This window comes from Neomonachus schauinslandi, chromosome 2 (genome assembly GCF_002201575.2).
Source record: "Neomonachus schauinslandi chromosome 2, ASM220157v2, whole genome shotgun sequence".
Classification (NCBI taxonomy): domain Eukaryota; kingdom Metazoa; phylum Chordata; class Mammalia; order Carnivora; family Phocidae; genus Neomonachus; species Neomonachus schauinslandi.
Genome location: NC_058404.1, coordinates 36,037,417 through 36,049,526, shown reverse-complemented (window position 1 = coordinate 36,049,526; position 12,110 = coordinate 36,037,417). Strand labels below are relative to the sequence as shown.

At 33.4% G+C, this 12,110-nt stretch overlaps 1 protein-coding gene across 1 annotated transcript in view; it reads right to left on the bottom strand.

Annotated features, from left to right (window-relative positions):
- Positions 1 to 707: 707 nt before the first annotated feature.
- The window catches only part of LOC110573134 (disintegrin and metalloproteinase domain-containing protein 32-like), a 191,288-nt gene continuing 179,885 nt past the window's right edge, over positions 708 to 12,110 (bottom strand). The window contains exons 18-19 of the mRNA XM_021681555.1: positions 1,465 to 1,564; positions 708 to 871 (exon numbers count right to left, since the gene is read on the bottom strand). Of these exons, the coding sequence (XP_021537230.1) occupies positions 708 to 871; positions 1,465 to 1,564 (264 nt within the window). The remainder of the gene's footprint in view (positions 872 to 1,464; positions 1,565 to 12,110) is intronic.

Here is a 12,110-nt window from a genome sequence, read left to right as displayed (position 1 = left end):
TGACTCTCAGTTTGGCTCAGGTCATGACCTCAGGGTCATGAGATCAAGCCCCAACAGGCTCCGTGCTCAGTGTGGAGTCTGCTTCAGACTCTCTCTCCCTCTGCCCCTCGCCCCTGCGCACTCCTCTCTCTTTCTCTAAAATAAATAAATCTTAAAAAAAAAAAAGATTCTCTCTCTCCCTCTCCCTCTGCTCCTTCCCTCCACTTGTGCACACTCTCTCTCTAAAAAAAAAAAAAAAAATTAAATATGCTAAAGTCTAAATTATAAATTTGCCTTCTGAATACTTTACCCAGAGAATATTTTTAAAATCATTTCTTACATAAAGCAGCAACGAAAATTGAAATATTTCATCTGTGATAAGGCCTGGAAATCTGCATTTTTAACAAATATTTCTGGTGGTTCTCCTGTAGGTAACACAGATCACAATTTGAGAACCACTAAAGTATTTGAAAGCAATAGATAAGGATACATTTGAGTTCTTTCTCTCTCAATTTCCAAGGCAATGACTTTGGCAAATTATTTAAATTATACTCCCAAATTTTTGCATCTTTAAAATGGGGATATTCAAAACTATTTCACAAAATTAAATGAGATATTTATATAGTACTCAAAATCCCTGTAAAACGTATAGTGTGGCTCATGATACTGCCCTATATATGACCAGAGTCAAATGGTACTAAAGTTTAACTTCGGAACACAAATTCAATTTACTTGCTACTTAGGGATTCCTCTTCCTTGACAAACCACTTGGTCGAACTATGCCACGAAACAGCTATTATGGTTGCTATGATGATAACAGGTAAAGCAATGTAGAAACCTAGAAGCCACCGGTTCTTTTCAGCCTTCCTAAGAGTTCTTTCCATGGTTAAACCTAAAAATAGAAATACATTAAAAATCAGAGTAAAAAAATGAAGCCATCTACTTTTACTTTCAAGTTGCAGCAAACCAATTACAGCATTCTTAATTTTTGTTGTTATTCAAAGAACATGGAAAAATAATAATAGAATCATAATACTTAGAACTATCTCTACAACCTCTCATTCTAAAAGATTAGAAAACAAGTTCCAGAAAATTCCAACATATTCTACATTATACTTCAGCTGTAGCAAAATCTCACTATAGCACTATTAAGTTGGACCCAAAAACTTCAATGATATATAATGGGGGATCATGTAATTGCAAGGTAATCCAACAAATTTACAGGATAGCCTAATGGAGAAAGTCAATGATATCAGTAAATAAAAATTTTAGAAGATACTCTCAGTTTCAATCATGATATTGAGAGTTAGTATTAGAAGAGCAAGATTAAGAAGACATACTTGGTTTTCATTTCTTGAAAAGAAGACTATTTACCTTTTAATTGCAAATATTGACTTCTAGGCAGCAAAAATCTACCTTTGTTTTTGTGAAGATAACCAATTTGAGAATTTATTAACTGAATATGTAAAGATATTAGATACTTGCCCTGTTTCCCAGACAAACTAGAAACTTCTCTGCCACGCCTTTCGCAATATGGAGGCTGGTAGCCATCAAAACAATGGCACGTTTCATTGGAAGTGCATACCTAGGATCATTTTTAAAAAGTTAAATGATCATTTAAAACTATTTTATCATAAAAAATAAAACTATCAGATGGATCATCAAGCTTACTTTTGTATTTTCATTTAGTGTAATTTTATTTATTTACAGAAATAATCCTACAAATCAAATGTTTGGTTTCTAATGCACACACAAAAATATACACACAGTTTGTAAAAAAGCTATAGAGGCTCATCGAATTTACATCAAGAAAATTTAACACTTTCAAATATTCACCTGAAAACTTAGTTTGCCATTTCAGAAACATATCCTTAAATTCTCATGAAAATGAGACCCATCCAGTGGTATCCTGGAGCCAGCTAGTACCACCTCCAGAGCTGATTGTGCACATCTCTTCCTATCTCCAAGTTCAGTGACATTATGTGGTAGCTTGAAGTATTTGTACTTACAAATGAGCACTTTACCCTTCCCTACTGTCCTTCACCAGGATTGGATTGTATGTGTTTTTGTTTTGTTTGTTTTATTTTTTTAAAGATTTTATTTATTCATTCCTTCTATATTGATTACACTATAAGGAAGAATTTTCCCTTATCTCCATTTATTTCATTTATTTATTCAGTTATTTAATTATGGCTATCAGTAATATATTATTTATATGGTCAGATGATCTATGACAAGGATGCCAAGGCCACTCAATGGGAAGTCTTATCTGCAAATGAAAACTGGATATCCAATGCAAAAGAATGAAATTAGATCTTTATCTCACATCATGTACAAAAATTAACTCAAAATGAATTAAGGACCAAATGTAAGACCTAAGACTATAAAATTCCTAGAGGAAAACATAGAGAAAAAGCTTTATGACATTGGACTTCACAATCATTTCTTGGACTAAAAGCACGAGCAACAATAGTAAAAATGGACAAATGGATCTACAACAAACTTAAAAACTTTTGTGCATCAAAGGATATAATCAAGAGAGTGAAAAGGTAATCTATAGAACAGGAGAAAAGACTTGCAAATCATATATCTTTTAAGACATTAATATCAAGAATATGCATAGAACTCATACAACTCAACAATAATTAAAAAAATCAGATAATCTACTTAAATGGGCAAACGGCTTGAATAGAAATTTCTCCAAAGATGATGTACAAATGGCCAATAAGAATATAAATAGATGTTCAACATCAATAGTCATAAAAGAAATAAAAATGAAAATCACAGTGATACCACCCTACACCCATTAGGATGACTACTATAAAAAATAACTGAAAGCAGAGTCTCAAAATGAAAATTTGCATACCTATGACCCCAGAAGTATTAGTCACAAGAGCCAAGAGGTGTTAACAACCCAAATGTCCACTAACAGATGACTGCATTAACAAAATGTGGTACATACATATAAGGGAATATTATTCAACCTTAAAAAGGAAGTCAGTCCTATCACATGCTAAAACATAGATGACTGAAATGAACCATCAATAAAAGACAAATAGTGTATTACCCCACTTATATGAGGTATCGAAAGTAGTCAAATTCATCAAAACAAAGTAGAATGGGGGTTTGCAGGGGCTTTTGGAATAGGGGAAAGGAAAGTTATTTAATGGGTATTGCCATTGTGTTTTATAAGAAACAAATATTTCATCATTCAGATGATTGAAATATATTTCTCACATGTATTTGGTCTTTGTCCACAGTTCCTGGTTTACAGCTCCCAAAACCCTTAGAATTTCCTGTGTTGAGAGAGATAAAGGTGTCTTCTGTTATGTAAATGAAGTAAGTTTTGAAGGCATCTAAGGATGGGAGCTGTTTGCCAGGGGAATCCATGTGATTCCACGTGGCTATGTGGTTAGAGGGTTGGAACTTTCAGTCCCGCCCTCCCCCACCAAACTTCAGGGAGGTTGAATCAATTGTCAATGGCCAATGAATTAATCAGTTGTGCCTATGTGATGAAGCCTCCATAAAACCCAAAGACAGGGTTCAGAGAGCTTCTGGGTTGGTGAACATATAAAGATTTGAGGACAGTGTGCATAGAGAGGGCATGAAAGTTCGGCACCCTTTCCCTGTACCTTGCCCTGTACATATCTTCCACCTGGCAGTACCTGAATTATATCTTTTTATAATAAAAGAGTAATCTAGTAAGCAAAATGCTTCTCTAAGTTCTGTGAGCCACTCTAGCAAATTAATTTAATCCAAGGAGGGAATCCTGGGAACCTCTGGTTTATAGCCAGTTAGAAGTATAGGTAACAACCTGGGCTTGCAACTGATCTGAACCGAGTTGCCAAGGAGGAAGTCATGGAACTTCCAATCTATAGCCAACTGGTCAGAAGCACAGGTGATAGCATAGGATATCACCTAGGATAGCAACTGGCATATGTGCGGTGGGGGGGTTGGTGTACAGTCTTGTAAGCCTGGACCCTTAACCTATGGAATCTGATGTCATCTTTGGGTAGATAGAATTGAAGTGAATTCTGCTGGTGTCCAAGAATTGCTTTTTGGTATAGGAGGAACCCTAGCACTCACATTGGAAATTGGGTGCTCAGCATACCAAAAAGAGTATTAGAGTTTCATATTTGCAAGATAAAAAAGTTCTGGAGATCTGTTTCACAACAATGTAAATATATGTAATACTACTGAACTGCACACTTAAAAATGTTAAGATGGCAAATTTTGTTTTTTACCACAGTAAAAATCATTCATAGCAGCTTTATTCAAAATAGCCAAAACTTGAAACTACGAAATTATTATCAACAGATAAATCAGGAATTTAATATCCATAAAATTAGTTATTAAAAGCAATAGAAACAAACTGTTTTGTCTAAGTATGTTACAAATGCCACAATACACTATTATTGTTTACTTGAAATAGTCAATTTATCTTTTTAAAAACATTTAAATGAAATACAGTATTTTATCCACAAATTTTTCATTCCAGCACTCTTCACTGCTTTGTTTAGATCCACATTTCCATCTGACATTATTTTCCTTCTACCTAAATATAGTTTAATATTTCCTTTAGTGCCTATCTTCTAGCAATAAATTCTCTCAGATGTTCATATCAAAGAGTCTTTTCTATCCTTAATTTTTAAAATATGTTTTAAAAAGATTTTATTTATTTGACAGAGAGAGACAGCAAGAGAGGGAACACAAGCAGGGGGAGTGAGAGAGGGAGAAGCAGGCTTCCCACTGAGCAGGGAGCCCGATGTGGGGCTCGATCCCAGGACCCCAGGATCATGACCCAAGCTGAGGGCAGGCGCTTAATGACTGAGCCACCCAGGCACCCCTTAAAATATTTTCATTGGTTATAGAATGCTTAATTTACAGTTTTTCCCTCACATTTAAATAATGTAATTTAATTGTTTTCGGTATTACATATTTTCTGATAAAAAATCTGAAGTTATTCTTGTCATTGTTCCTCTGGACATAATGTGTCTTTCTTCTCTGAACACATTTAAAATATTCTCATCAATGTTGGTTTTCAGTAATTTGATTATAATGTGCCTTCACATGTGTATTTCTTTGTGTTTTTCTGGCTTAAGATTTATTGAATTTCTTGGAACTTTGAGTTTATGAATTTCACCAAATTTTGAAAATCATTAAATTTTTTCTAGCCTCCTCTCTCTCTTCTCCTTCTGCAACTCCAATTACAGATATACCAAACTATTTGATATCATCCCAGGAATTACTGGTTCATGTTTTTTTTTCAATCTTTTTAAATCTTTTTCCTTCAGTTTGAATAGTTTTTATTGGCTTATCTTTAAATTCACTGAAATTATCTTTTGTGTCTGTTGAGTTGTTAATCCCACCCATGGAATTTTTCATTTCGGTTATGATATTTTCCCATTTCTGGAAATTCTGTGTGTGTTTTACATCTCCCATTTCTCTTATTATTATGTTAATATTTGTTAAATCCAAGAGAAAATTTATAATCACTTTTAAAAGTCCCTGTCATCTAATTATATCATTTTAAAAATTCCAGGGTCTATTTTATTGGCTAATATTTTCTCCTGGCATGGGTTACATAATTCTCCCCCTTTGCATATTTCCTTACTTTTAAAAATTTTATGCTGGATATTGTGGATATTATATTGTAGAATGTATAGATTTTGTTGCTTTCCTTTAAAGATTGCTATACTTTGTGCTGGGAGGCAGTTAAGTTACTTGCAAAACAGATTGACCAAGGCTTTTAAACTTTGATAGGGAAGATTTAGAATATCCTTTTCTCTAGGGCAAATTTACTGCTGCTAGGAAAGTAATGACTTTTCTGGGGTTCCAAGTGAATATTCCAAGTTTCCTAGAGTTTAGTAAGTTTCATGAATAGAAATGAATGTGCAAGGGGCGCCTGGGTGGCTCAGTCGTTAAGCGTCTGCCTTCAGCTCAGGTCATGATCCCAGGGTTCTGGGATCGAGCCCAACATCGGGCTCCCTGCTCGGCGGGAAGCCTGCTTCTCCCTCTCCCACTCCCCCTGCTTGTGTTCCCTCTCTCACTATGTCTCTCTCTGTCAAATAAATAAATAAAATCTTTAAAAAAAAAGAGTATAAAAAAGAAATGAATGTGCAAACATTATTAACTTTCCTACACTTTAAATGTAGTGGGAAAAGACCCCTAATCACACTAAAAACAAACTATGAAATATGGAGAAATAATTTTAAAAAGAAATATTCAACATCACATGAAAAAAACTATAAAACTTTCCTGAAAACAATATCAAAGACTTGAATAAATAATCCAAGAAAAAATAATTAGAAAACTTGACATATATATTAATATTTAATTGATTTTTACCAACTGCTATAAAATATAAAACAGTATTATACTGTTGTGAGAATAGTCAGGTCAATAAATAAAACAGCCATTATACATATCTGACAAATGATATATACATAGCATCACATCTTAGACACTACCTGGAAATTAGAAGCCCAATGGGCAAAAGGCAGGAAGAGTTTGTTTTTTTTTATTAAAATATATCTATCAAGATGAGGTTTTAGGGTGCCTGGGTGGCTGTTGGCTAAGCATCTGCTCAGGTCATGATCCCAAGGTCCTGGGATTGAGCCCCATGTTGGGGTCCCCACTCAGCAGGAAATGTGCTTCTCCCTCTCCCTCTGCCACTCCCCCGCTAGTTCTTGCTCTCTCTCTCTCTCTCCCTCTCTCAAACAAATAAAATCTTTAAAAAAAAAAGATAAGGTTTTAATTCTTTTAAATGATAACCATAACATCAAAACAAAATATTTCAACTGTAAGAACACAATACACATACAACATATTTTAGGTTTGTACTCTTAAAGTATGATTTGCACTTTTTTAAACATAAACTTAGCACTGGATGTATATATTAGATTTGTTAAGATTCATCAGTATCATACATATTGATTTGCTTTTAAGTTTTTATTTAAATTTCAGTTGATTAACCTACAGTATAATATTAATTTCAGATGTAAAATATAGTAATTCAACACTTCATACAATACCCGCTGCTCATCACAACCAAAGCCCACTACTTAATTCCTATCACTTATTTAACCCAGCACCCTCCCACCACCCACCTCCCGTCTGGTAACCATCAGCTTGTTCTCTAGAGTTGAGAATCTGTTTTATGGTCTGCCTCCCTCTTTTTTCCCCTTTGCTCATTTGTTACATTCCTTAAATTCCACATATTAGTGAAATCATAAGGTATTTGTCATTCTCTGTCTTATTTCACTTAGCATAATACTCTCTAGCTCCATCCACATAATTGTGAATGGCAAGATTACATTCTTTTTTATGGCTGAGTAATATTCCATTGTGTGATATGTGTGTGTGTATATATATATATCATATATTTTTTTATCCATTCAGCAGTTAGTGGACACAGGCAGTTTTCCTAATTTGGCTATTATACATAATGCTGCTATAAACATTGGGGTGCATGTATCCTTTGAATTAATGTTTTTGTATTCTTTGAGTAAATATTTAGTATTGTAATTGCTGAATTCAGTAAAGTCACAGTATACAAAATCAATGTACAGAAATCTGTTACATTTCTATACACTAATAATGAAGCAGCAGAAAGAGAAATCAAGGAATCAATCCCGTTTACAATTGCATCAAAAACAATAAGATACCTAGGAATAAACCTAACCAAAGAGGTAAAAGACCTGTACTCTGAAAACTATAAAACACTGATGAAAGAAATTGAAGAAGACACAAAGAAATGGAAAAACATTCCATTTGGATTGGAAGAACAAATATTGCTAAAATGTCTATACAACCCAAAGCAATCTACACATTTAATGAAATCCTTATCAAAATACCAACAGCATTTTGTGGCACCTGGGTGTCAGTTAAGCATCCGACTCTTGATTTTGGCTCAGGTCATGATCTCAGTCATGGGATCGAGCCCCGCTTCCACCTCCACACTCAGTGCAGAGTCTGCTTGAGATTCTCTCTCCCCCTCTCCCTCTGCCCCTCCCCCTGACATGACATGCACACTTTCTCTCTCTCTCTCAAATAAATAAATAAATCTTAAAAAAAAAATACTGCATTTTTCACAGAGCTAGAACAAACAATCCTAAAATTTGTATGGAACCACAGAAGACCCCAAATAGCCAAAGCAACCTTGAAAAAGAAAAGCAAGATGTATCACAATTCTGGACTTCAAGTTATATTACAAAGCTGTGATCAACACAGTATGGTCCTAGCAGAAAAACAGACACATAGATCAATGTGACAGAATAGAAAACTCAAAAGTAAAAGCACAACTATATGGTCAATTAATTTTTGACAAAGCAGGAAAGAATATCCAATGGGAAAAAGACATTCTCTTCAACAAGTGGGAAAACTGGACAGCAACATACAAAAGAATGAAACAGGACCACTTTCTTAGACCATAACCAAAAATAAATTCAAAATGGATTAAAGACCTAAATGTGAGACAGGAAACCATCAAAATCCTAGAGGAGAACACAGGCAGTGACCTCTTTGACATCAGGTGTAGCAACTTCCTTCTAGATTAATGTCTCCTGAAGCAAGGGAAACAAAAGCAAAAATAAACTATTGGGACTTTATCAAAATAAAAAGCCTCTGCACAGTATAGGAAATAATCAACAAAACTAGAAGTCAACCTATGGAATGGGTAGAGATATTTGCAAATGACATATCTGAAAAAGGGTAAGTACCCAAAATATATGAAGAACTTACAAACTCAACACCCAAAAAAATAATCCAATTTAAAAATGGGCAGAAGACTTGAATAGATATTTTTCCAAAGAAGACATCCAGGTGGCCAACAGACACATGAAAAGATGCTCAACATCACTTATCATCAGGGAAATACAAGTCAAAACTACAATGGGATATCACCTCACACCTGTCAAAATGGCAAAAATCAACAGCACAAGAAATAATAGATGTTGGCAAGGATATGGAGAAAAAGGACCCCTCTTGCACTGTTGGTGGGAATGCAAAGTGGTGCAGCCACTCTGGAAAACAGTATGGAGGTTCCTCAAAAAGTTAAAAATAGAACTACCCTACAATCTAGCAATTCCACTATTAAGAATGGTTTTCTGATCAACATGTGATTATTAAACATTTGAAGATATGTTCACTCTCACTATATGTTCAATGGTCAAAGTATATTAAATAAAACCATAGTAGGGAACTTTTTTTCATGTGTCAAATTGACAAATATTAAAAATAAAATAGTACTTAGATTTGAAAGGAAGAATTGAGAGAGACATGCTCATATGCTTATTACCATAAAATAAATTTATAAACTTTCTGGAAAGCATTAAAAAATTTTAGGTTAATACCTTAAAGGGGATTACCCTCTTACACTCTATAATCCACTTCTGGAAATTTGTCCCACAGAAATAACAATAATGCTTGCAAATGTTTATATACAAGTTTCTCATCAAAGCAAATTTCAATAATAATGAAGAATCAAACATCATATGATATTTAACATATGGGAATGGTTAAAATAAATAAAGTTATATAATATTATTTTCTATAATAATTTTTAGGCAATGTTTAAAACATGGAAAAATTCTTAGGAGTGAAAATGCTTTGGAGAGAAAAAGCATGCTGTTACCCTCTATACATAGTACCATGTTTTCTTAGCAGAATCAATGACTAAATGAATGAGGCTGTGCCCTCACATATAAACATATTTGGTGAATGGATGAATAAATTTATACATATTTATACATATACATATGTACACTTGCACATACATGGACAAAGAAAGCTTTCAGGAGAAGAGTTATGTCTGTATTATAAAAAATATGGTTAATTTTTTGCTTTCTATGTTAGATAAATTTCCCAAGTCTTTCATGATAAATAAGTAGTACTTTTATTATGAAGAAAGAAAATAAGTAATATCTAGGAATTTGAAGGAGTGAAAACTTGCATTGTTAGCAGGTCAACAATTGACCTATTAGACAAATTTAGCCTCCAAGTAAGTTTTCTTTGACATGCCCAGAGTTTTCATAATAATACTCATTGCTCAAGAGGATTGGGGAAAAGAGAGAGAGATGAGGGGGAAGAGGTAACTTTTTTACAGTGTAAGTAAAATTAAAAGTGTTTTGGCATTTGGGAAAAATAATTTGGCTTTAACAAATCTATAATTAAAATTTTAAGTATATATGAAGTATATATATATATATATATATATACTTCAACCAAGTAGTCACACTCCTGGTGATCTTCCCACAGCAATATAGGTACTAGCATGCAAGGATACTTATTAAATCTATATCTACTTACTTGGAAACATCTAAGTGAAGCATTGATGAATGTAAAAGATATGGAAAAGTGTGATACACCTATATGTATCTATCTAGCTAATCTCAATAGATAGATAGATGATAGATAGATATACATTCAGCAAATATTTGAGTTCCTACAATGTGCCAAGCAGAGTTCTGGGCTCTTGCTAACTAACACCAAAGAATACATATCTATATGAATATAGCTCTGTGCATGATTAAATGAGTCTAGAATAAACAAAAGAGTAATGAGACATGGTAGATTGATAACAAGAGAACAACACAAAAATTAATGTGATAACATTGGTATAATTACGTAATCCTATCAGTGAATATACATATATGCAAACACACATGTGCATACACAGAGACATTCAAAAGAATAATATACAATAAAAAAAAATAACTAAGTAGGTGTGCCAATGGCAACACAACTATTTAATGTCTACAGTTGTATACGAAATTTGCCTTACTTGTTTATTTACTCCCTTGGCATATTTAAATTTGTGAACCCGGAAAGAAAGTTTTCAACAGACAATATTTTTTAATTTGGATAATGATTTACACTTGTATTAGAGTGTGAATTTTTTTTAACTTACTAAGTAAGCACTACAATCTATTTTTTCCTTATTATTCTAATATTTATTATTCTAATATTGTGTGATTTTGACTTTCAGCTAATTTTCTGAAAGGCAATCTACAGAAAGGCAATTTGCCTAGGCAAATTCACTCAATGTCAGTTTCCTTAACAGTCAATTCATCAAATAGTTACTTAGTATTTGGAATGCCAAATGATTAAATCTCAGTATTTATATAGAAATATGATTGGCTGGGTTGGCTGTCACTGCACTGGAAGGTTTCTGTGAAGTTTTAGTACAGCAGTTTTCATTTTGTTTTCAGAAAAGCATTTTAATAAATTTTCCATTTATATATACCCAATTTATATCTCTCTAGCTATAGCAGCAGAGACCCACTACTCAAAATTTTTGTGAGAACAAGCACAGAACACCAGTTCCTGGTCTGGCATGTGAGGAGCTTGGAGGTCTACACAATCCTAATAAGTAAAAAGCTGAATAAACTGAAAATTAACAATTCTTATATCCATCAGAAAGGTGAGATCACAGGATAAACTATCACCTCCAAAACTGGAGACACAGGCAAATACACAAAATCACAATTTAACAAAACAGAAACCCACATGGGAATCAGTTCCAGGGTAGGAAAAATTAAACTGTCATTGATGTACTACTTGGAGGTTCAATTAGAGTTGGAAACTTCAGGGGGGGGTTCTAGTTACTAGTGTGTCCCCACACTTTTGTGAGTTTTATATCCAGGAGCTCAACCAGATTATATATATAATATATAATACTATACTTATTATAAGATTACTTACACTACTCATGATACAGTGTTATTTGAAACTGGACTTAGATTGGTTGTAAATGTATACTGTAAACAGTAGGGCAACTACTAAAAAAAGTAAACAATGAAATATAACTGATATGCTAAGAAAGGAGAGAAAACAGCATCATATAAAAGGCTGAACTAGAACCACAAAGACAGGAAAACAGTGGAAGACATAAATAGGAACAAAGAACAATAGTAATAAATAGAAAACACTAATAAATGCAGTAGACATTGATTAATATCTATTTTCCTCAAACTATTCCAAAATTACAAGAGGAAAGAAAGATTCCAAACACATTTAATGAGGCCAGCATTGCTTTGATAGATAGCAAAACCAGACACAGACACCACAAAAAAAAAGAAAGAAAAAGAAAGAAAGAAAGAAAGAAAGAAAGAAAGAAAGAAAGAAAGAAA